Source organism: Colobus angolensis, unplaced genomic scaffold (genome assembly GCF_000951035.1).
Source record: "Colobus angolensis palliatus isolate OR3802 unplaced genomic scaffold, Cang.pa_1.0 Scaffold341, whole genome shotgun sequence".
NCBI classification, from domain to species: Eukaryota; Metazoa; Chordata; class Mammalia; order Primates; family Cercopithecidae; genus Colobus; species Colobus angolensis.
In genome coordinates this window covers 1,831,745-1,858,768 of record NW_012116722.1, presented here as the reverse complement: position 1 = coordinate 1,858,768, position 27,024 = coordinate 1,831,745, and the positions used below count along the sequence as shown (strand labels likewise).

Below are 27,024 nucleotides of genomic sequence, written 5' to 3'. Positions count from 1 at the left end.
TTCTTTCTTTCCTTTTATTTTATTTATTTATTTATTTATTTATTTATTTATTTATTTATTTATTTATTTATTTATTTATTTATTGAGATACAGTCTCTCTCTGTCACCCAGGCTGGAGTGCAGTGGCATGATCTCAGCCCACTGCAACCTTTGCCTCCAGGGTTCAAGCAATTCTCCTGCCTCAGCCTCCCAAGTAGCTGGGATTACAGACATGCACCACCACATCCAGTTAATTTTTGTGTTTTTATTATGGACACGGTTTCACTGTGTTGGCCAGGCTGGTTTCGAACTCCTGACCTCAAGTGATCCACCTGCCTCAGCCTCCCAAAGTGTTGGGATTACAGGCATGAGCCACTGAGCCTGGCCTGGAGTTTTGCTTCCTAGAAAAAAAGGATGGAAAGAGTAGTGCTTAATAAATTTAAGCCAAGCTAAATGGGTATCTATTCTAACCATAACTGATACTATGACTTCCTGCTTTTGTGGGCATTTCTAACTGTGGTGTGTCAGTACTATCTCCCATATCAGGGCTGTTGAGCATTAGGAAAGCAGAGGTCGGCTTGGCATGATGCCCCATCAGTGGGGACAAACTTAATGCAGTAGACAACTGGGTGCCTCTGGAGATTTATGAGCAGAACAGAAGAGTGATATGATGAGAATCAGCCTTGGGAAATAGCAGTGGATTAGGGTGGGGGAGACACGAAGCGTTCACAGCCACAGTAATCCAGGCAAGAGGTTAGGGAAGGTTATATGTGGGAAGTCACACCAAAAAAGGTAAAAATGGTTCTCGGGATGGTTACAATTATGCACAAGTTTTCTTTTCTTTTCTTTTCTTTTTGGTATTTTTCTGAATATAGTAAATTTTCAACAATAAGCCTTGACTTTTATTATCAAAAAAAGACAGCCCTTGAGAACAAAGGCAGAGTGCTGTGCATGAGGAATCCTAAGACTGTACAACAGTTAGGGAGTGAGGGACAACAGAGAGGGAGGCACGTCACAGATAATGCCAAGGAGAAAAGGAAAACAGGTTATCAGTAAAGCAGCAGCAGAGCCAGGTGGAGGAGAAGGGGGTTAGGAGGACATGGAAATGATGATTTCAGTTAGGGGTATGGTAAATCCAAGGCGACTGCAGAATGTTCAAGTGACCACCAGACTAAAGGTGGAAAAACACTAGTCCGAAGTCAAAAAGAGGAGTGAGGATTAGAGACCGTGCTGGGTGTCATTTCCACACGGCTCCAAGTTAGAAACCAGGGGCTGCCTCTCCAGACATGAAAGACAGTGCAGAAAGCAGAGGGAGAAGGGCAGAGCACAGACACTTTGGGGGGATGCTATTTTTAGTGGGCAAGAAGAGTAAGAGGAGACAGAGGAGCTAACAGAGAACCAGAAGAATGTTGTGTCGCCAAAACTAAGAGCATAGGGTTACCAGAAAGGGATGGATGACAAGATTGAATGCTCTAGAGCAGTGCTGTCTCACAGAGGAGCCACTAGCCACATGTGTGACTATTTAAATGCAATTAAAATTAAAAATTCAGCTCTTCAGTCACACTTGCCATATTTAAAGCATTCAACACCACATGTGGCTAGTGGCTACCATATTGGGCAGCACAGACTAGAACACAGCCATCATTGCAGAAAGTTCCATTGGGTGGCACAGCTTTGGAGGCATGGAAGCATGGTCTCAGGTAAGGCTAATGGATTTGGTCATGAGAAGCTCACTGGTGACCTTGAGGACAGCACTTGCAGAGGAGTGGTGGATACTAATGCCGTATTAAACACCCAAGCTCGCACTGGGTCCAGGATACTTATGAAAGAGGAAAGTAGTCTGCTCAGCGCCAAGCCCTATGCCCAGCAACCCTGTGGCTGAAGAGCTGCAGCCAATAAAGGCTACCCATGTTGGGGTAACTGTGCCATCCTGTAGTTCTTGGTACTTACTGAGGACCTAGCACATAGTAAACTTTCAATATATATCACCTGAATGAGTAGCTGAGCCATCAGAATCTGTCCAAGAAATGAATGTTTAGCGTTCACCTGGCCTGGTCCCACAGTACTGTGGCTCTTCAGCTCTGGTGGTCATTTAAAGAGAGAAAATAACTGCCTTCCTTGGCTTACCCCTACCCTCTCCAAACAACCCACCGTCACATGCTTGCCATGGCTAGGCTGGTCCAATTACACCCATTGTTAATAACAGCACCCCTTAATGGGGGCTACCATTGTGCACGCTCCACATAGCTGTTCTAACCTGCAGTATTTCTTTCTTTAATTCTCATAACAACTCTTTGAAAAAGATTTAAGTACAATCCCTATTTTACAGATGAGGAAATTGAGGCTCAAGGAGATTAACATGCCCAAAGTCATTTAGCTAATAAATGATAGGAGCAAGATCCAAATGCAAGCCAGACTCCAAATACCAACGCCCCACCCCAACGTACACTCATTTCATCAGAGTTTGGGTGTTCTAAGATTTAAAATTGTATATGCAGTGGTTGACAAAAACGTTAAAAACAAATGTAGCAGAGGAAAAAATATCAGAAGGGCAAGTGCCAAAATGCTGTTTAGCAGCTGTTATGATTGATGAATTATGTGAGAATTCTTTTTCTTTTTTCTATGTTCCAAATTGACTTTAATGTACACATATCACTTTTATGGCAAAACATAATTCTAATCTCTCCCTGCTTTTTTTGTTATTTTTCCATTTTTAGCCAGTCAAATAATTTAATTTGTGTGCATCACCAATCTCTACTATACTTCTGTTCTCATCTTAATTGGTGCTTTCTGAGTTCTCAGGAAGATAGGGAAGCTCTACAATAATAACAGTTCTGGACAGGATTGCCCAGATAAATTACCACCTAACCTACCTTCTAAGTAGGTAATGCCAATGGACAAAAATGTCAATCGGTGCCTTTAAAAGCTCTATGGGGCAATACATATTACCTTCTTTCTAGACTTTTTTAAACCTATGTTTAAAACCTATGTCTTATTTTCAATCACTTGAATTATCCCATAATATATTACCCACTGAACTCCTGTAATCACATAATTTGGGCAAATCTGAGAATCTTTTTTTGAGTGCTCACCAAGACCAAACAATCTAGTAATTAGCAAAAATAGATACACTATCAATTTGTTTTTTTCAATCCAACATCAAATAAGTAGTGACTAAAATTAGATGCCTTGGCCGGGCATGGTGGCTCACATCTGTAATCCCAGCACTTTGGGATGCTGAGGCAGGCGGATCATCTGAGGTCAGGAGTTCGAGACCAGCCTAGCCAACATGGTGAAACCCTGTCTCTACTAAAAATACAAAAATTAGCTGGGCTTAGTGGCACGTGCCTATAATCCCAGCTACTCAGGAGGCTGAGGCAGGAGAATTGCTTGAACACAGGAGGCAGAGGTTGCAGTGAGCTGAGATCATGCCATTGCAATCCAGCCTGGGTGACAACAGTGAAACTGTCTCAAAAAACAAATAAAATAAAATAGTAATAAATAATAAAATAAATAAAATAAAATAGAGGCCTTTTCCTAGAAAAAGTATAGGGTTTGGTATGAAGAGGCCCAGGGAGAGGCAGATGTTGAAGAACTTTTCATGAACATATATATCTGATTATTGGGGTACAAAGTTTCAAACAAGGCCCTTTACTACTAATGTATAGCAGAAGCTCGGTCTAGGTCACTCTGCCCACCATGTGATTCTGTTGACTGCTTCTACCCCAAGGAAAAAGGTGCTTCAGAGTCTGTGGAAGATGGACAGTTGCCTTCCTACATCCACGCTGTCTTCTTCCTTAGTAACAGATCCCTAAATTGATGTAGGATAGCAGTGAGTCCAATTAAAAGCACACATTCCCTGATATCCCTTATTACTAGAGCTAGTCAGTGAAATGTAAGCAGAAGTTAACGAGTGGGGCTTCCAGGAAAGCCTTTCACAGAGAACCACGTCATCCAGGCGGGTCCCTTTTTACCTGTTGTCTTTTCTCTTTGTCTTGCCTAGAATTAACACATGATCCCTGGAGCTCTAGCCACCATATTTGATCTTGAGAATGGATTTTAGGCACTAAGATTGAGAGTAGCAGGAAGACAGAGCCAGCTTGGACTCCTGATGACATTAGGAAGTCATCATCCCTGCCTTCAACTTCCCACCTCTGGATGTGTTTCAGGTAAGAGAATAAATCTCTACATTTGTTTAAAATCACTACAACGGGACTTCTTGGTTAGGTGCATGAAGATGCAATTCCTAATGCACCCAGGTCCTTGGGATGTATTATATTAACATTGGCTAACCTGATAACAGAATGTATGGCCTTAAATCTATCTATAAACCTATCACCACAGAAAAAAATGTATAAACTTAACATAATTTTTTAAGTATTATGTGTAATGGTCAAAGTAAACTAGGACTAATAAAATATAGCTAACATTTATTAAATAGTTATTCCAAGAAATTTGCAAGGTATTTTATATACATCACCTCATTTATTACTCAATCTGATGCCATAAGATAAGTATTATTATTCTCATTAGAAGAAACTAAGGCTTGCAGGGGAGGGCAGAGTTATGTTACTTTGCCAGGGTTAAAGATTAAGCTCTTAACCATCTCTTAACCCTTAGCTCTTAGAGTTAACAGCTAGTACCTGGCAGAGCCTCTCTGGCAGAACAACACCAAAGCACAAAGTCGGAGCAAATATGGTGTAAATGTAAAATATAAAGGATCTAATCAGAAACTCCAAGTATACTTTGTAAGTTGTGTGACAGCATTCTGTATAACTCTGTGTAGTAGTATTTTCAAGAAGCAGAAAAATTAAACTCATAGGAAAGGAAGTGTTAAGAAGTTGTCCAAACATCACCAGCAATAAGTCATATAGTATGGCTTCTTATGCACTGGTATTATGCAATGAGAGGGGCACAACATCATGCCTGCAATATTCTCACCAAAATGCACAAACTCAATCTCATTGTGGAAAAATACCAGATAAATCAAAATTGGAAGACATTCTACAACATAATGGGTTCATGAAAAGTGCCAAAGTTAGAATAATCTTCCTTATATCTAAAAAAAACTTGTTGAAATTTTTATAAGAAATTTACTTAACCTCAATGTAAGAAAAAATTGTCCTCTTCACCATGTTGAGTCTTCCAATTCATGAACAAGGTATGTCTCTCATTAATATAGATCTTTTTTTATTTCTTTTGTTAGTGGTTTCATCAGCGTTTTGTAGTTTTCAGCAAAAAAAAGACCTAGATTTTTTTAATTTACATTTTTTAAATGTTTCTTTTTTGACTAAATGATATTATATTGTTGATTTTGACATCTACATGTTGATTGCTAGAATATAGAAACACAAGTGATTTTTGTATGTTGAACCTGTATCTTGGGACCTTGCTAAACTCATTCAATAGCTTTAAGGAATTTTTGTAGATTATTTGGGATTCTCTACATAGACAGCCATGACATCTGCACAAAACAGCAGACTTTTTTCTTCTTTTCCGACCTGTATGCTTTTTATTTTCCTTTCTTGCCCTGTCTATCTGGCTAGAACCCCTAGTGGCAAATTGAATGAGTAATGAAGGTGAACATCCTTGCTTAGTTTCTCATATTATGGGAAAAGCATTCAGTCTTTCACCATTAATTGTGATATCGGCTATGAGGTTTTTGTAGTATTCTTTGTCAACCTAAGCAGGTTCCCCTATATTTCTTGTTTTATAACTTTTTATTTTTTATTTTTAAGATCATGAATGGGTGTTGAATTTTGTTAAAAGCTTGTTCTGTATCTATTGATATGATCATGTGATTTTTTTTTCTTAACTTCCTTAATTTGATGGATTAAATTGATTGCTTTTCAAATATACAACCAACTTTGCATCCCTGGGATAAACCCCACTTGGTCATAGTGAAAACTTTTGTTTTAAGTGTCAAAGTCATGAAAGAAGGAAAGACTGAGGAACTATCACATACTGGAGGAGACAAAGGAGACACAACAACTAAATGGCAGTGTAAGATCCTGGATTGGATCCTGGAACAGAAAAAGAACATTAGCAGAAGTGGTGGTAAACTTCAAATAGGCTTGTAGTTTAGTTAATAATATTGTGCCAACATTAATTTCCCTGTTTTGATAATTGTACTATGGTTACTTGGTAACATTAGAGGAAGCTTGGTAAAATATGTACAGTCAAGCCCCAAATAACATTTCAGTCAATGACAAACCACATATATGACAGCAGTCCCATAATATTATAAAACTGTATTTTTACTATACCTTTTCTATGCTTAGATAGAATCTATGTTTAGATACCCAAATGCTATTGTGCTATAATTGTCTACAGTATTCAGTACGGTAACTTGCTGTACATATTTATCGCCTAGGAGCAACAAGCTATACCATATAGCATAGGTGTGTAGTAAGCTATATGCCATTTAGGTTTGTATGAAAACCTTCTATGGTGTTAGTACAATGATGAACCCGCCTAACCACTCATTTCTCAGAATGTATCTTCATCATTAAGTAACACATAACTGTACATGAAGTCTCTATACAGATTAAGCATCCTACTCCAAACACGGGAAATTCAAAATGTTACAAAATTCAAAACTTTTTGAGCACCAACATAACAACATAACACCACAAGTGGAAAATTCCACACTTGACTTCATGTGATGGGTCAAAACACAGGCACACGATATACAGTTTATTCAGCATCCTTAGGGAAAAAAATAAAATTATCTTTAGGCTATGTGTATAAGGTATATGGAACATAAATGAATTTCATGTTTAGACTTGGGTCCCATCTCCAAGATGTCTCATTTTACATATATACACACACACACACACACACACACATATATGTGTATATATATCACACAAACATTCCAAAATCCAAATAAAAACTTGGAATCTGAAACACTTTAATACCAAGAATTTCCAATAAATGATTCTCAACTTACATTTTTTGTAAGTTTTTTATGTCTGAAATTATTTCACTATGGAAGAGTTTTTTTAAGTTGTCCAAAAATTACTTCCAGAAAGAACTTAGGTGCAAATACAGAGTTGAACTTTTTTCTTATTTCAAGGAATATTCCTATGGTATCAAAATTGTTATAGAGTGTGGAAAACAATGGAAAGTGACTCAATTAGTTCTATAAAGCTAATAAGAACCTGATATTAAAATCTGGCAATGTCATCCCAAAAAAAGACTTTTTTTTTTTCTGAGATAGAGTTTCGCTCTTGTTGCCCAGGCTGGAGTGCAGTGGCGAGATTTCCGTTCACTACAGCCTCCACCTCCCAGGTTCAAGCGATTCTCGTGCCTCAGCCTCCCAAGTAGCTGGGATTATAGGCGTGTGCCACCATGCCCAGCTAATTTTTGTATTTTTAGTAGAGACAGGGTTTCACCATGTTGGCCAGGCAGTCTTGAACTCCTGACCTCAGGTAATCCATCTGCTTCAGCCCCCCAAAGTGCTAGCATTAAAGGCATGAGCCACTGCAGTCCAGCCAAAAACTGCTCTTGAATCACACTCATGAATATAGATCCAAAACCCTAAATAAAACACTAAAAACTTAAACTCAACAATATATCTTTTAAAAAACCATCATGACAAAGTACACTTGATGCAAGAATGCCATGGTGGCCCAATATTTTTAATTTATTAGGAGAACAGGTCAAATGCATTTAATATTATTCAATATTCATTTCTGATTTTAAAAATCAGACTTGATAAACTAGGAATAAAAGGGTACTTTACCATCTACTTCATGACAGAAGTCAAAATTTAAAGTATAACCCCCGTTATATGATATTATTGCCAAAGCAATAAGAAAAGAATAAGAAATAGGATGTTTACTATCAAAATGGAGAAAAAAACTGTCATTGTTATTTGAAATGATACAAAAACTATTAGAGCAGAGGATCTTAATAAGTAGAATTCTTGCAAAATAAATAAACAAGAACTCATTGCTTCTCTACATAAATATCATTCCAAAATACAATGGGAAAAGATCATGATCATAATAACAACCAAAAAACATAAAATACCTAAGAACAAACACAACAAGAAAAATGCACAATATAAATGAGAAAACTGCAAAACTTTGCTTATAAACATAAAAAGAAATTCAATTAAATAAAATAAGGTAAAAGTTAGATTATACAGGGTTGACAAGGTTACAGGAAAACAGATAATCACACACTTTGCTGCAAAAGTAAAAATGGACAATATCTATCAAAACCTAAATGGCAGGCAGCATGGTGGCTCATGCTTGTAGTCCCTTTAGACTTTGGGAGGCTGAGGCAGGCAGATCACTTGAGCCCAGGAGTTCGAGCCTAGCCTGGGCAACATGATGAAACCCTGTCGCTAAAGAAAATAAAAGAAATTAACCAGGCTTGATGGCACATGCCTGTAGTCCCAGCTACTCAGGAGACTGAGGTAGAAGGATCACTTGAGCCCAGGGTGTTGAGGCTACAGTGAACCAAGATCACGCCACTATACTCCAGCCTGGGCAACAGGGTGAGAGCCTGTCTAAAAAAGGACAATAAAACATTAAAAGCACATAACCTTTGAGCCAGCAATTCTACTTCTAGAAATTTATTTTACAGATAATATATATATGTACAAATATGTGAGAGAGAGAGTGTGTATATGTGTGTGTATACTCAACACAGCATTGTTCTTAATAGCAAAAAGCTGGGAACAACATCAATATTGAAAAATAAGATTTATAAAAGATGATTATCAACATTATGAAAGAACATAGAGCCATACCATAAATAGTATGATCAATATATTGAAGAATATTTTTGTAAGACATATATTTATAAAATAGGCAGGATGTACATACTTCTAAAAATTATCAATGTACTTTTGTCTGCGTGGCAGTATTATGATAACTTGTTTTCTTTCCTGTGCTTTTCTGTGTTTTCTAAATCGTCTACAATACTCATGTATTGTAATGAACAGGGAAAAGTAATAAAGGCTTTATCTGTGGATGAGAGGAATTCTAGTATCTAACATTTGTATTAGGTACTTGCCAGGCCTAATGTCTCTAAATTCACATGCACTGCCTCTAAATTCTGTATTTGTAGTTGCCAACTTGCAAAACTCAACATACGTGTTTTCCATTTTCACCAGTTTCTACCATTATTTCAATGAACTCAACTCTGCAGCCCATAGTAAAATTACATGCTGATCTTGAGTCAAGAAGTGAAACCACCACTCTGCTTGTGTGAAACAGAGGGGAAAAGACCATCATGGCAGCAAGGAGGGCAAAATAGGGTGTTTATCTTGCAAGCCTCAAATCTCCGATTTTATCCGCTACAGGAAGCAGTGGCTACTTTTGTTTCATCAACTTTTCTTTATCTCCATGATAAGTGTGTTTTATTATCTGTATATGCACAATGATGTACTGCTCCAGTAAGCCAGGATATCAGAGCAGGAAACCGGGGCTTATGTTTTAAGGTTTAGATCCTGTCCAACTATATCTCATCAGCAAGAACTGGGAAGTGAAGCTCAGTATAAACATGCCATTTGTGATATACACACTTACACTTCCCTTACAACTGCTCCACTCTGAGCAGCCAGCATGCAGCGTTTGAGAAAATGTTCTGTAGCCCTGTGCTGTCTGCTTCGGAGAGAGCCCTAACCACATTTGGGGGAGAAATGTCTTGTACCTATTATCTTTATGATCTCCTTAATCACCCTCCATAACAGGAACCCTGCAAACTTCCCCAGATTCATTATAGGGAATTAAATGCTTTCAACTCTATACATTAGTGACTCATAACTTCTGTATAGGAGAGGTTTAAGGTGCAGTAATCTGAAAGAAAGGGGACTGGGAACAGTGGCTTTCAAATGATTTTTACCTCAATTTGCAATAACAGTTATTTTATTTCACACTGTGACCCATTGTAAACATAGGTGTAACATGCACATATACACACAAATGTGCAATAATATTACTAAAGTAAAAGCTTTCTAAAACAATACACATGCTAAGTGTGACACACCTTTACCTGTTCAGTAGTGTTATGTTCTAGTCTATTCCATTCTATTAAAAATTCTGCCCAAATCTCATTGAAATTATTCTGATCATGTTTGGATCATGGCCTCTAGCTCCATTAATGTTGCTGCAAAGGACATGATTCCATTCTTCTATATAGCTGCATAGTATTCCATGATGTTTATGTACCACATATTATTTATCCAACCCACCATTCATCGGCATCTGATAACCTCTCTTGGAATCTTAGCAGAGGAGGGGAAAGTGGAAGCAGAGTTACCATAGGAAGAGCTGTTGAAGAGTTCAATGTTGAAGAAGGCGTAGTCTCCACTGGTCATGCCATGCCTGTGCGCCGCCAGCATGATGCTCCGGATGGTGTCACTGCTCGCACACATGATCACCACTAGGGGAGGAACAAACAACACACATGAGGCACCCCTTTGCAGAGCACTTGGAGCATGCTGACACCAGTGAGGGACATCTGACAAGGAATGGGATACTTGTATGGTCCTGAAGTATCTCCTCACAATCACTTATTAACTACAAATGGACCATGGAGGAACCTAGCAGACACCTCCATAACCAAGAGATGGAAGCCAACATCACTAACCATGGGAACACAGACTCATGGGGCACCTGGAATAACACTCTAAGGACCAAAATGTCTAGATGGGCAGTCTACATCTTATCAGAAGGAGGCAGTCACAAACCCACCTTGGGGGATGGTCTGTAGAAAATCGGCCTATGCTCTTTAAAATGGTCAATTTCATGAACAACAAAGACAGGCTGAGGAAACATTCTAGACTGAAAGAGGTTTAAAGGAATAGGCTACTGACTGCAATGTGTGATGCTGGATTGGATTCTGGACATTTTCTTTTAAAAAAAAAAGTTCTTTTTTTAAAAAAACTGTGTCAAATAAATCACCAGATTTGCCCAATATAAGATAGTGAAAATTGTCAACTGCTTTTTACACTTAATAGCATAGTAAATGAACTGTCCTGAAAAAGCAAACTTAATGATTTTAGAGAGAACATTCACTTGGCAAATCAGAGGATTCAGGGAGTGCTACAAGCTTTCTGCTGTTTGAATTTTAAAACATTATTTTCAGGTTGTCTCAACATACATAAGAAATCATTTGTAAGATTCCAGGTGTCTCTCCCCTGTTCTCTCAGTTTATATCCACACTGTTGGATTCAAGAGGCTTCACACAATTCAAAAGCCTCTCAAATTGGATATTGTTGCCTACCATATAAGGGCTACACAGGCTAGAGTGAAGTAGGGCTTGACCATTACCCAGTCCATTTGATCCCTGTTGATAGACCCAGGCCTCCATGACCAGATCCACTGTGTTTTGCTGCACACATACTGTGCAGAGAGACCTGGAGAGACCTGGGTGCTATAAACCGCATTATCACGATGCATGCCAGCCTTCCAAGATGTGTATGTTCTTTGTAAAAGCATGGGTGCTGAAAGACGTAAAACAAACTTCAGGCTATGCCAAAGCGGCCTTGGCAACCTCCATGGAGGTTGGGCTCTTGTTGATATTTAGTTTACTACACACGTTAATTCAGTGTTAGATCATGACTCTGACATTTCATACCCCAGAAGGGCTCGGTGTACAGCATAAAAGCTCTAGAGAAAAAGTTTCTAAAACAATACAAAATTCTTAAAGATCTATAACAATGGGAGTAGGTATTGTTTCTGCCTGAAAGTATAGGTATATATTTGGGATAATCAATTCCAAGATGCCTCAGTAAGAAAGTTTTCAAAAAAACTCCTAATTATTTGTTATGACTTAGACCCTTGTTTTACCTCTGATTTGATTCTAGCCTCTTAAATGAACAAAGAGTCAAGGTGTCCCATAACACATTCAACAAGGGACTGAGGCTGGACAAGTTTGAAGAATGTGGATTCCAAGAGTAGATGTCTCCAGGAGGTTCCGGGAAGTTCTGGCTGACTGGCCACCAAGCAGCCCTCATCATTTTTCGAGCAAGTGATCATAGTCCAGGATCTGGCTCTCAATTCCAAGATGCAGAACCTGATTCTGTCAACATATAGAGAGTAGAATCATTCCTTAGGGGCAAGTTTCCAATAACCTAACTCAGATATGTGTAGGTAATCTGAAACGCATACTATTTAAATTCAGTGAGGTCCAGGATGGTTATGAATATATTTGTGTCAACATGTCCTGTAGCTGGGCATGCTAACTGAAGAGACAAATTATAAGCAGTAGGATGCAAGTAAGGATGAAATCAGAATCAGGGAGGCCAGTAGAGGATTCAGGTGTCAAAATCACCAGGACTTGATGACCCTAGGCATCCATCTAAGAGATATATCTGGTCCAGGACCAAACAGGCAGGGTCCAAGGGCCAGAGGACCAGCTTTCCTAAACTTTGCCTGAAGTTTCCCTAAACATTGGCCTCTGTGGCACTTTTTTTCTATTTTTAAATTCCTGGTCCATCTCCTTCTCTCTCTTCCTGCTATGGTTTGGTTGTGTCCCCTAGATTTCATGTGTTGGAAACTTAATGCTCAAAATCATTTGTTGGTGGTATTTGGAGATGGGGCCTTTGGTAGATACTTATGATTAGATAAGGTCATCAGGGTGGGTCCCCTAAGATGGGACTGGTAGTTTAGAAGAAGAGGAAGAGAGACCTGAGCTGGCACACATTTGCTCTCTTACCATGTGATGCCCTCCATAGTGTTATGACACAGCAAGAAGGCCCTCACAAGATGCTGGCACCATGCTCTTGGACTTCCTAGCCTCTAGAACCATATGCTAAATAAACTTCTTTCTTTATAAATCACCCAGTCTGTGGTATTTTGTCATAGCAACAGAAAACAAACTAACAGACACCCCACCACCACCAAGTCCTTCTGATGGACACATTCTTTGTTTTGTTTTTTGTTGTTATTATTTTGTTTGTTTGTCTGGAGACAGACTCTCATTCTGTCACCTAGACTGGAGTGCAGTGACTCAATCTTAGCTCACTGCAATCTCCATCTCCTGGGCTCACGTGATCCTCCCACCTCAGCACCTCCCAAGTAGCTGGGACTACAGGTGCATGTTACCACACCCAGCTAATTTTTGTACTTTTTGTGTAGATAGAGTTCCGTCAAGTTGTCCAGGCTGGTCTCAAACTCCTGGCCTCAAGTGATCTGCCCACCTTGGGCCTCCCAAAGTGCTGAGATTACAGGCATGAGCCACCAGGCCCAGCCTACATTCTTTCTGTAAATGTTAGTATCCACTTAGACTGAGCAAGAGAGACATAGAGTGGCACTGTGTCTATCTAAGCAGATTTGATTATTTTAGATGATATCCATTTTGTGTTGTTCATGTGATTTAAGACTCAAAAGGAAGCCCTAATTTCCAAGTTCATGGGCAGAGCATTGTCTTTCTTGAATAAACCAAACCCATAATGCACATTATCACCCAGTTTCAGTTCAAACTGGAACAAGCACCTAATGACACTGGCAAAGCAGTCAGAGTACACGATCCTAGATTTTTATGATGCTCCCCAATCTCTTAGGGTTGTCTCACTCATGCCTAATTGAACAGCAAGTATTTTTAGTAACTTGCCTTTATACAATCAAAAGGTTTAGAATAGTTTTAATTAAAATAACTTTCTTTTCCTGCTTATGTTTCATCAATTTATATAATAACTAATTAAATTACATATTTATCATAATAAGCACAACCAGCATCAACAGACTTGGGGACAACTCTTAGAAAATATATGAAGAAGGCCGGGTGCGGTGGATCAAGCCTGTAATCCCAGCACTTTGGGAGGCCGAGACGGGCAGATCACGAGGTCAGGAGATCGAGACCATCCTGGCTAATATGGTGAAACCCCGTCTCTACTAAAAAAAAAAAAATACAAAAAACTAGCCGGGCGACGAGGCGGGCGCCTGTAGTCCCAGCTACTCGGGAGGCTGAGACAGGAGAATGGCGTGAACCCGGGAGGCGGAGCTTGCAGTGAGCTGAGAGCCGGCCACTGCACTCCAGCCTGGGCGGCAGAGCAAGACTCTGTCTCAAAAAAAAAAAAAAAAAAAAAAGAAAATATATGAAGAAGTATGAGAAGTGTGTGGCACACTCAGGAGAACTCTACTAGCTGCCAGCATCTACCAACAAGTGATAAGATTTATAGAGAACAGAGAACATCAGCTAATCCTGCGACCTGCATAAGTGGAGGTTAATTAAGGCAGTTTTTGTTGTATCTCAGTATAGTTAAATACATAAATATTAATTTTGGGTCAAATTGTTAAAATTCTAAAAGAGGGGACGATGGTGTAACTCTATGTATAGACTTTTCCTCATTCTACTCTATTTTATCCTCCTTGCCAAAGAACTTTCAATGTTCCATGCCACCCTCCATCATCTGGTTCCCACAATGACTTCTGTAAATGACTTCTCACTATTGCATCATGTTCTTGCAATCACTCTAAGAACAGCAGAGAGAAATGCAAAGAGGTATCAATTCAGAGAATCAAAAACATTCCAGGTAGTATCCCTGAATCGGGGGGATACTTATTTCCAAAACCTCAAGTTTTCATTGGGAGAAACCTCTAATGGGCTATCATTTCTCATCTTTCAATGTGCTTTCATTTTCCCTCCCCTCACCCCCAACAAGAGGAAAAGAAGTGAAATGTCTGACTGTTGAGCCTAAAACTGAGTATGCTTGCTCAGTCTTTTCTTCCTTCTTCTTTGGGTTGTGGCTGTTTGCAGAGAGCACACATCATGGGCTTCTTTCGTCACATGGTCAAGAGTTAGCAGGGGAGATTTGCAGCTAAATGGCAATGTCTGTGATTTAGTAGATATTCCTGCCTAATTCTAGGAGGAAGTAATAGCAAGCAGGCCCTTTTGGAAACAGATCTAAATCCATGTTCAACTGGTTTTATCAAAAATAGGGATATATTCATATTCTCCATCTGGTTACTGTACCCATCTTCCAGTTAATTCTAAATTTAGAAGGAAAAGAGGGATATTATTACATGGAAGCAAAGCAGAGCATGCCATGTCCTACACACTGAAAATATGATACCAAAAATGAAAAACTCAACAGTAACTTTAAAAGTGGCCAAGGAAATATCCAAACAAGGTGAATTACAAAAAAAAAAAAAAGATAGGTGGTAAATAGAAGGTAAGAAAAGTAGAGGATTATTCCAAGAGATCTCACATCCAAATTAGAAAAAACCTAGAAAGAGGAAATAGAGAAAATGAAAAGGATACAAGTATCACAGAAATAATTTAAGAAGTATTCCCAGAATTAAATGATATGAGTTTCCAGATAAAAGAGGCCTATTGAGTACACAAGGAAGAGGAGAAGATTCTAAAAATTTCCAGGAAAGCAAAGCAACGAACAATAAGTTCAGAATCCAAACTGATTCCAGATTTCTAATAACAATGTTAGAATTTAGAAGACAGTAAAGCAATACTGTCACATTTTGAGGGAAATTATTTCCAACCTAGAATACTATAATTATGTATAAAGGTATGATGAAAATTTTCAGTCACAAAACATCTCAAACTTTCAGCCTTATTCATCCTTTCTCAGAAAGCTCTTGGTGGATGTGCACCACCAAAATGAAAACATAATCAAAAAAGAGAAACACACAGAGATCTAGCTCAAAAGAGAGGTGATGGAAGCCCCAGGAGGATGTTGAAGAACCCACAGTGGCCAACTGTGCAAAATATCTACAAAATAACTGGGATGCAAGGCTGGTTCAACATATGCAAATCAATAACATAATTCATCACATGAACAGAACCAACAACAAAAACCACAATTATCTCAATAGATACAGAAAAGGCCTTCGACAAAATTCAGCAATGCTTCATGCTAAAAACTCTCAATAAACTAGGTATTGATGGAATGTATTTCAAAATAATAAGAGCTATTTATGACAAACCCACAACCAATATCATACTGAATTGGCAATAACTGGAAGCATTCCCTTTGAAAACTGGCACAAGACAAGGATGCCCTCTCTCACCACTCCTATTCAACATAGTGTTGGAAGTTCTGGCTAGGGCAATCAGGCAGGAAAAAGAAATAAAGGGTATTAAATTAGGAAATGAGGAGGTCAAATTGTCCCTGTTTGCAGATGACATGATTGTATATTTAGAAAACCCCATCATCTCAGCCAAAAATCTCCTTAAGCTGATAAGCAACTTCAGCAAAGTGTCACAATACAAAACCAATGTGCAAAAATCACAAGCATTCCTATACACCAATAACAGACAAACAGAGAGCCAAATCATGAGTGAACTCCCATTCACAATTGCTACAAAGAGAATAAAATACCTAGGAATTCAACTTACAAGGGATGGGAAGGACCTCTTCAAGGAGAACTACAAACCACTGCTCAACAAAAATAAAATAAAAGAGGACACAAACAAATGGAATAATATTCTATGCCCATGGATAGGAAGAATCAGTATCATGAAAATGGACATATTGCCCAAAGTAATCTATAGATTCAATGCCATCCCCATCAAGCTACCAATGACTTTCTTCACAGAATTGGAAAAAAACTACTTTAAAGTTCATATGGAACCAAAAAAGAGCCCACATTGCCAAGACAATCCTAAGCAAAAAGAACAAAGCTGGAGGCATTATGCTACCTGACTTCAAACTATACTACAAGGCAACAGCAACCAAAACAGCATGGCACTGGTACCAAAACAGAGATATAGACCAATGGAACATAACAGAGCCCTCAGAAATAATGTCACACATCTACAGCCATCTGATCTTTGACAAACTTAACAAAAACAAGAAATGGAGGAAGGATTCCCTATTTAATAAATGATGCTGGGAAAACGGGCTGGCCATCTGTAGAAAGTTGAAACTGGATCCCTTCCTTACACCTTACACAAAAATTAATTCAAGATGGATTAAAGACTTAAATGCTAGACCTAAAACCATAAAAAAAAAACAGAAGAAAATCTAGGCAATACCTTTCAGGACACAGGCATGGGCAAGGACTTCATGACTAAAACACCAAAAGCAATAGCAACAAAAGCCAAAATTAATGGGATCTAATTAAACTAAAGAGCTTCTGCACAGCAAAAGAAACTACCATCAGAGTGAACAGACAACATACAGAATGGGAAACAATATTTGCAATCTCCCCATCTAACAAAGGGCTAATATCCAGAATCTACAAAGAACTCAAACAAATTTACAAGGAAAAAAACAAACAATCCCATCAGAGAGTAGGCAAAGGATATGAACCGACATTTCTCAAAGGAAGACATTTATGCAGCCAACAGACACGTGAAAAAATGTTCATCATCACTGGTCATCAGAGAAATGCAAATCAAAACCACAATGAGATACCATCTCACGCCAGTTAGAATGGCAATCATTAAAAAGTCAGGAAACAACAGATGCTGGAGAGGATGTGGAACAATAGGAACACTTTTACACCGTTGGTGGCAGTGTAAATTAGTTCAACGATTGTGGAAGACAGTGTGGTGATTCCTCAAGGATCTAGAACTAGAATTACCATTTGACCCAGCAATCCCATTACTGGGTATCTACCCAAAGGATTATAAATCATGCTGGATAAAGACACATGGCACTATTCACAATAGCAAAGACTTGGAATCAACCCAAATGTCCATCAATGATACACTGGATTAAGAAAATGTGGCACATATACACCACGGAATACTATGCAGCCACAAAAAAGGCTGAGTTCATGTCCTTTCCAGAGAAATGGATGAAGCTGGAAACCATCATTCTCAGCAAACTATCACAAGGACAGAAAATCAAACACAACATGTTCTCACTCATAGGTGGGAATTGAACAATGAGATCACTTGGACACAGGGTGGGGAACATCACACACCAGGGCCTGTTGGGGAGTGGAGGGCTGGGGGAGGGATAGCATTAGGAGAAATTCCTGATGCAAATGATGACTTGATGGGTGAAGCAAACCAATATGACACATGTATACCTATGTATCAAACCTGCACATTGTGCACATGTACCCTAGAACTTAAAGTAGCATAATTTTTTTAAAAACTCAGGAGATTTAAAATAAAGAATTAGAAGATTACTTAATTATAAATCCATAGGAAATTAAGCAAATAAACAAAAATGGACTTTTTTAACTCCAAGAAAAATAACTAGGGGAAAAAAGGAAATGTCAACATAGGAGCCTATGTGACTTAACCTTAACTATCATTTAGAAAGTAATGATAATGTTTGTACTGAATACTGGGCTAACTAAAAAGACTGTGTAAGAGAGGGGTCTAGCTACACTGCCCAGGCTGGAATGCAGTGGCTATTCAAATAGTGCAATCCATAGCCTCAAACTCTTGAACTCAAGCAATCCTCCTGCCTCAGCCTACTGAGAAAAATTTTGACACAACCATATTGGAAAGATGACTGGAAAGAAAGCTTGCATGTGTGGTTAACAGGCAATAGAATGATCGAGAAGAGAATTTTCTTCCACTAGGATTCCAAGAGATAACACCTAAAACTGAAAAAGAAAGCAGCATGTTATTAAGAGATATGAAGGCCAATACATACAGGAACAGCTAACAAGAATTGAGAGTGAAAAATGGAGAGTAAGAGACAGGAACCTTTTTCTCCTCATAAACCTTGTATAGTTTTCTCACTTTCTATAGCTGTAGAACTAAACTTTGGTAAAAAGTAAATCTAATTTTTTTCAAAAAAGGTTTCCCTCTGGTTGTTTCTACACTGCATAGCAATGGATATTGTTTGCAAAATGGAGATTGAATCTTTATTTCTGTTGTTCATAAAGCTCCATCTACTCCAAAGGCCTTTAGAATTTCCACACTGCAGCCTACAAAGCTCCTTTTTTCCCCTGCTGTGTTAGTTATTTTACACTTACCATGGGTTCTTTCCTTAAAAATGCTGCTGACTGACCACTCGGTCATTTACCCCAGACTAATTCTAAAAATAAATGACTCTTGTGTGGATTAAATACTGTTATCTCTATCTCTACCGACTGTATAATGTTATACAGTCATTATGCAGGTCCAGATTAATGACATACTAATAACTAAAAGGATACAACTACAGTTCTTCACATAACAACACTTGCGTTAGGATACTTCTAGTTCTGCACCATATAAAGTGCATCGACAAAACAACTACTGGCTTTTATTGCTTGAAAAAATTATTTCTAAGCCTGTCTTTTTAAAACTAAATTTATTGTTAAGTGTGTGGAATCCTCAGGGCAGTAGCTGGCAGTATAAGGAAATCCATTTTAAATAAAGATAATTGTTTTTAAAAATAATATCTGTTCAGGTCTGTTTATTTTAGTGGTATTAGCAAAAGACATGACAGAAAAAAAAAGACTTTAAATTATTGACTTAGATGGTAAATCCTTAAAATGAAGGAATAATTGATGTCCCTTTGTTTTTCTTTCGCCATATGAAATTTTAGTCGCATTATTATTTGAGACGCTGGTATGGTCAGTGTTTTACTTGTTCAAACATTTGTGATTTGGTTTTAAAGAGAAACTTAAGTCCAAAAAAAAGTAATGTCAGGGTTCTCACCAAAAGAGGGAGGAACTCTCTCTACTTTAATTCATAATGCTTAATAGGGAATTTTCAAAAGCAAAAATACTGTCAGCTGCATTTTCACACTTGGGTGAGAATATCAGTTTGAAGAGGCCTGGTTCTCACCCCATACATTGCTTCACAGAGAAGAAAATTCACATAAGGAAACCAGCCAAATCCAGAGCATCTGCATCTCAGTCCAGGGTTCTTTCCCATGGCATGGCCTCACCGTTGGGGTAAAGGTGATTATCATCATATATAAAATAATAACTACAATGAAACCGCACATTTATTGAGCACTTTGTATTCATCTGGCACTGCTCTCACACATTCCTGGGTTAGCTCCTCTAAACCCTCCCAGTTTCCCAAAGACGTGGGTGCTCTGACTACCCCCACTTCACCTAAGGAGCTTGAGGAACAGAGGTTTCATAGCAGTCCAAGATCCCCCAGTCGGTGACTGAGCCACAAACTTCACTGCAACCATATACCGAAGCCCTATTTAATACATTAACTTCTTATGGTAAAGTAACTGTGTTACTTCAATGTGTTTGTAAAAGGTCCCCTAAGAGAGATTTGTTATTAGGCAACTTTCTCTCTTGAGTGTAAGGAATTTCAGGGTGGAAGGGCGAGGACGATTAGAGGAGAAACTGTTGTGTTTCCTATTTCTAAATATCTGACAGGTCACTGTTGGAAATATTTTTTAGAGTACGAATTGTAAAATACTAACCTTATCACTTGTAAAATACACAGGTCAGTTAAGAAAACTTTCACCACTCAATGCAAACTTGGAGGAAAAAAAAAAAAGCAAAGAGACTTCGGAACGTCTATAAGGCTTTTGGAATTAAAAAATAATTTCCAGCAGCCAACTGCAGCCCTAGTCCTCTGAAGCCCGGGGCGCACCAGTCCTCAGGCCCACCAGGGCACTGCTGTCCGCCCAGTCCCAGGCCTCAGCCACTTGTGAGGCTGAGGGGCCCGGGCAGCGATCTGCCCTCCTCTGGGCTCACGCACGCCCTTGGTTTTGTATCCCAGGCCACGTGCGCCGGGGCAGCCCCCGACATTGGGACCTACAGGGTAGTGGCATTACGGACAAGTCAGCAAACCGCGGATCTCGCCCGTAGGGGGACACACCCCAAGCCCCAGCCCACCTTGGGAAGTCTCTGACTTTTAGCTCCTAGCCCTCGAAAGCCAAGAACTAAAGAAGCAGGTTCCGGGAACCATAGCAGCCCGGGTCGCAGACTCCCCCATGGAGGCTGCAGTAGCCCGGCGACTGCGGGTTGGGAGCTTAGATGTGGGTTCCTTGCCGAGGCGTGGCAAGCCCGCAGCCGTTGGACACACGTGCCCTTTTTCATAATCGGCAAAGCCCGCGCCCCGCCTGCTTGGCTGGCAGGGACCCGGCACAGACAGCCTGGAGTTCGAGAGCTCAAAACTTGGCCAGGCATTCCTACTGTCAAACACCTCTCGCCTCTTTGCTCTAAAGGTTGAGTCCCAGGTGGCCAAGATGGCAAGGCGGTGACTGCAGCGCCAATATTGATGGCGTCTCTGTTCACTCTCACCTGTTCCTGGGGCCCTGGGCCTCAGGTTACGCTGTCCCCTACGACCAACGCCCAGGTGCCCGGCCATGCCAAGTTGTGGACGCGCCCTGCGCCTGGCTCAGCTCCGCTCCCCTTCCGTCTCATCCGCGTGGCACTGGGGTCTCGGGGAGCTTTGCCGGGATTGCACCACTCACATTCGAGGCGCGTGAGCGCCGAGGGGGAGCAGAGACCGTATTCCCTCATCGCTGTGCTCCTAATCCCTGACTGGAGGGAGGAGGGATGGCCGCTATGCTGGGATCTCAGCCCGCCTTCCCTTACATTCTACCCTACAGTAAAATGGGCCACACCGGCGATTACACGTCCGCGTCCACCCGCTCCCCGCAGCCATAGCCACCATCCTTAGCCTCGAGCTCTTTGTTCAGTTTGGGTTTTATTCCAACACCCAAAGATTCATGGAGAAAACTTGGAGGACAGGTGGAAAGAAGATTCAGCGCCCGTTTCTTCTAAAGGTACTCCCGCAAAGCTTAGCTCTGGGCGCATTAGAGACTGCGTTGCAGAACACGCCGGGGGAAGTGAGTGCAGCCAGAATTCAGACACACAGGGGCATTTTTGGTGGAAACCACAGAAGCTCGTTTATAAGGGGCTGGAAGGGAAACGAAAGGAATGAGAAGGGTGGTTCAACAAGCCTTTAAAAGAAACCTGGGGTGTGTGGAAACAACAGTCAGGGAAACCCCGAGAGCAGGCCAGCCAAGCCGTGACGCCTGGCTGCGAGAAGTCCGCGGACGCTTTCGCACTAAGTCGGGGCGCAAGCCGGCAAAGGAATGAGGAACAAGTTCTTTCCGTCTCGGATGCTTCAGACCGTGGATGGAACCAGTCACTGGGAGTACGCCCCCTAATCGCCAGCCCAGTGCTGGCAAAGTGGAAACCGGGAAGAAAAAGCACCCAAGTGGTTTGACAGCACCTGTTGGACCTGGGCACGCAGGAGCTGCGGGCTCAGACGCCCTCCCCTCCTAACCCCTTCACCTCCCTGGGACCCTCTATGTACACCCCTCGACCGCGACGGGCGGTCGTCAAAGGTCGTCGCAGCCACACAGCGCATACCTGAACGAGTGCCCGCGCGTACCTGCCCTCAGCGCCGCAAGGGGGAGTGGGGTCTGCAGAGTGGAGGGGTGTGCAGGGAGAGCCGCAGAGAGCGGTTGGGTTAGGGCCCGGGGTCCGGGACGCGCGCCTGCTCACCTCTCTCACTGGCCTGGATATTGCGCACGATGTCTTCCAGATCCAAGTCTTTGGTCTCGTCGAAACTGTAGGTGGATGTGTGCAAACCCTCCTCCTGGAAGACCTCGTGGACCCCCTCGAGGGTGAAGAAGCAGTTCCGCTCCAGCTTGTCGTCGCTGTAGACCAGCGCAGCGCGGCTCCAGTGGTGGTGGCGGAACAGGGCGAGCATCATTTCGCCCATCTTGGCGTAGGCGGGCGCCACGCGCGTGAGGTGAGAGTACTCAGAGTCCTTGTGCTGGAAGCCGGCGGCCAGCGCCCCGGCCGACAGCATGGGCAGGTCCCAGTGCGATGCAAGCCGGGCCACTGGCGCTGCTGCATACTCGCACACTGGCCCCAGGATAAGGTCAGGCTTGGTGCCCCGCGCCGCCGCCACGCGGTCTACCAAGCTGAAGAGCGCACGGTTCCCACAGTCCGAGTCCTCGTAAGCCACCTTGAAGCGAGTGCCCGGCGGCAGAAGCCGCCTCCCTGTCCCGTTCCCCTCCACGCTGCGCAGAGCGTACTCGATGGCCGGCCGCACTCGGGTCAGCGAAAACAAGTACGAGTCATCCTGGGGCAGTAACACCAGTACCTCGATCTTCTGCGGCGGCAGCGCCTCTCTCTCCCGGCGTCCGCCGCCTATGCCCGCGCCCCCGCCGCCGCCGCCACCGCCACCGCCACCGCCACCAGTGCCGCCTGCCAGCAACGCCCAGCCGAGAAGGACGCACGGGGAGAAAGTGAGCACCAGCAGAGACGGCATCGTGCCTCAAGAAAGCGCTTGCCCTCGCCGCCGACTCGCCCTCTGCCCCCCACCCACCCTTCCTCTTTCCTCCCCACTCTTCTCTCCAAGGTCCCTGCGCCCCCTTGGGCGCTTTAACGAAATAGAATACCCCCTTCACTAATGCGCCAAAAGATAGAGAGGAAGCGTCCTTCTTTGCAATGTCACTAGTTTTTCTTAAAAAAAGAAAAAGAAAAAAAAGAAAAAGTTTACCGGGTGTAAACCTGTGCGTCTGTAATATACATATATATATTTGTTTATATTCGCCCTCCCTTTATACATATACTATTTTGCTTAGAGGTGGCTTCTTATTTGGGCGTTGCTAAGGTTGCTTTTGAAAGCGTTTTTGTAAAAGAAAAAAAAAGTTAGACTTGTCCAAGTGTTTGTAATTGACGATGCATCTCCCTCGCGTTTGATCTCATTGATTCGCGCCGGTTCCTGGATCCATAGCCCGCGTTTAAATAGCGTGGCAGCGGCTGAGCGTGTTACCACACATGGCGCGCCGAGGCCGGGCTTGTATTTCCAGCGGGTGGGGTGGGTAGGGGTGGGAAGAAGTGGGGGCTGGGCTGGGGGAGTCTCTCATTAACATTCTTACATCAAGGCTCCTCCCCGCACCCCTTCCCTACCCATCGCGCCCCTGTCCCTAACCACCACTCCCCGCCGGCCCTCGGCCTTTTCCTTAAAGCTGAAATCGCCCACGTCTGCACCGGCAGGAGCCCCCACCACGCCGCGTGCCTCTGCGATCCCAGCCTCTCCCTTGCCAGCTCCAGCTTCTGGCTTTAAAAAAGGAAATGTGCTTTAAAGTAGAGAAATGCGCGCGCGCACGCACACGTACACACACAAACCGTGCAAAAAAAAGAAAACAACAACAACAGGACTGGGGAAAGGGGTGGTTCTAGAAATTGTGGTTTCAGTGCAATAATCCTTAGGTGCCGCTTGCTCTCACCTTTCTGGTTCCGGCCACATTCCCTCCCGACTCACCGACGCGGGGCGAGCACCTGACCTTCCTGGTCCCTAGGCGCAAGGTCAGGGAACAAGGACCAAGTCCCAGTGCAGATGGCTCCATCGCGGACCTGGTGTGCCCGCCTGGCCCGGGCGTCACCCACACCCCGCCTTCCTCAGCCCCGCGCCAGCCCCCTCCCGCTGGGCCACGCAGGTTCGCGCTGGAATCGCAGCGGTGCCGGGGTCACAGTGTCCCAGCTCATGGACCCTCCGTCAGCTCACTGAGAGCAGGAAAGTGAAACTTGTTGCTCCCAAAGGCGAGCGAACGGTTCAACTTCTGGAGGTGTCACAAAGCTTGGAAAGCATCCCCAAAGCGTCCTCGGTGCTTTGTTTGCTAAACCAGGTACCTAAATAAAGGGACTGCTTTTCTCAAAACGTTCCCGGTAGGTCCCCCGGGTACGACACACGCTCCCCCTCCAACCTGAGCGCTCAAAGATCCAACCGCTCCTCATCTGGAGCGCTCCAGGCACTGTGCCGGGGTTCCGCGACGCCAAGAAAGGTCCTGCCTCGGAGACCCAGTCCTATCACTGGCCACAGCCACAACAGCAGTGGAGACCGGAGGGAAGCGGCTCTGGAGAAGTCCGTGACCAGAGGAGCATCGCGGGAGTCCGCCGTGCGGCTGGGCAGGTCAAAACGGAACTGGACCTTCTTCTTCCGCAAGTCTTTTGCAATGTGAACGTGCAACACTAGGAGGGAGAATTCTGACAATTAAGTCCCGCACATTTAAATACATTGAAAATGTGTTAAAATGGTCTTTCATTTAACTAGGCGTCCGTGTCCACAAATTTCTTTTAGTCTCAGACCAACGCCCTCTTTCGGCAGAAACTTGCACCCGACTCAACCCCGGTGCGGCAGTCCCAGACGCTGCGTTTTTCACTCGGAGGCCTTAACGCGCTCTGGTTCTCACTTGCGAAGGTTAAAAAGGCAAACTGGGGTTTCTGGAGATATGGCAACTTCTGGCGTCAGCGCTCGCCGCCCTTAACAGCACTCTCATCACTCTTTCTGGAAACGTCAATGTGATTATGGGTAACGTTTCAGCTTCTGGGTCATTTAGGTTTCAGATTATGCACTGTGATCCTGAAATCTTCACTGTTAAGTAGGAGCTTCTAATTCCTGCGAGAATTTCCATTTATTTAATTAGCGCCACTAACCAGGAGCAAAAGAGACATCTATATAAAATTTAATTCCACAAACAGGTAATCCACACACACTGGAAATTGAGATTTAGTGCTTCACAGCAATTAAATCTTTCCTGAATTTGCAGAACGGCAGGCGTTTATGACAGCATAGATTAAAAAAAAAAAAAGAACAACAACAAAACAAGAGCTAAATCATGAATTCCAAGGCTCTTAATGGATTTCAAAACTGGTTGCCAGGAAACATCAAGGAACCAGGGTTTCCTGTTACTCCGAGGTATGCCCTGTGTCTGGGGGACACCAGCCAATGGCGATATGATTCTGCTGTGTGTGGTGTGGGTTTATGCGGAGAGTCTGGGGTTTCAGTGGCACCAGTGTGAACGCCTGTCCCATCCCAGATGCAACCCAACCTCGCCCGCAGTTCAACAGCAGGGCAGTGCGCCTAAGTTAGGGTGAGTGCCCGTAGTAGCCTCTCCGCAGCTTTTGGACAAGAGCTCTCTACTTGCAGTTTGCCACACTTAAGAGCACCAACAAGACCAAGCTGCGGAAGGGAAGAGACCCCAAACCATGCAGCGGAACGAATAAAAAAAAATGCCAGTGTTATGCTTTTGCTGAGGCTCAGAACACCCCCTACGAATTCCAAGGAGCAACAATTAAGATTTTTTAAAAACCTTTTCAAATGAAAAGAGTCACAAGATTATAGGAGGACCCACCAAGTAATGTAAGTGTATGGTTTTCAGTGTTATGGGTTTGTTTACTTTCCATCAAATTAGAATTTTTGCAACCAACTGAAAGTTTGTGTAAATATGCTGTTCTAAATCTTCAGGCCAGAAGACTTAAATCACCCAGCCTGACACCCCTTACTCTCTAGATGAATTAAGGCCCAAACAGTATAAATTATATACTTAAATACCTCTTCATCCCCTGAGAATATTTTTAAATTGGATTGGATTCAAAACAAACCATGGACCACCAGTTAAATCATGTAAAAGTGTTAGGAAAAACGTTAATTCCTACTCTAAATAATAACATTCTTTATATCAATTATATATATATATAGCTAAGTTTTGAGGCTAAAACAGCACAATAAACCCAAAAATAACATTTTATAGTAGAATTTTTACAGCACTTTAGTCACAAAAATGAACCAAAAGAAAAAAAAAAGGAAAAATAGAAATAACTCATTTCTTTGACTCAATTTTTAAATATTATTTCTTTCAATTCTGTAAAACACTGAAATGGGGAAAAAATAAGAATTTTTTTTAACGTTCAAAAGAGTGGTAACCTTTTTACTAGGTGCTTCCTTTCTGGCTTCAGTTGTTGAATGAAACCAAAGGAAAGTTATCAGAAAATGCTGCAAAATGAAAGAAAATTAGCCATTTGAAAGAAAGACGATGTTAGCCCTAAACAGGATATTTCCAAAACTAATAAACTTTTTATGAGGTTTAGAAATGTTTTACTTAAGATCCACAAACCATGTTTCGTTGTTTTTTTTTTTTTTAAGCTACTACAATAAGGTGGCAAGTTTTCTATAAAGTATTCAACGGTTCATTTTTCAGCTCTACGAAATGAAATTACTGTCTATATGTTATTTCTCACTACCAGGAACGACAGCATTAATATAGGGAAACTAACATGTGATTCTTTGAAGTGTATTAGAAATTCTATCAGAAGTAAGTTTTCTCCACCAACCATAACAGTCTCTGCAACTCTTCTCCCTTGGCATCCTGGCTGCAACCTCTAAAGTAAGAACCTGTCTAGATTTTCAAGGGGCCTTTTCTCCCTTGTTGAGCCAGTCCTAAAGTTGTAC

General features: G+C 41.9%; 1 protein-coding gene across 2 annotated transcripts in view; it reads right to left on the bottom strand.

Annotated features, from left to right (window-relative positions):
* Nucleotides 1-23,588, bottom strand: part of NPR3 (natriuretic peptide receptor 3) — a 78,854-nt gene extending 55,266 nt beyond the window's left edge. For both annotated transcript variants that reach the window (XM_011952561.1, XM_011952562.1), the window contains exons 1-2: nucleotides 22,284-23,588; nucleotides 10,258-10,380 (exon numbers count right to left, since the gene is read on the bottom strand). In XM_011952561.1, the coding sequence (XP_011807951.1) occupies nucleotides 10,258-10,380; nucleotides 22,284-23,058 (898 nt within the window). In that variant the 5' untranslated portion in view covers nucleotides 23,059-23,588. The remainder of the gene's footprint in view (nucleotides 1-10,257; nucleotides 10,381-22,283) is intronic.
* Between the last annotated feature and the right edge of the window lie 3,436 nt (nucleotides 23,589-27,024).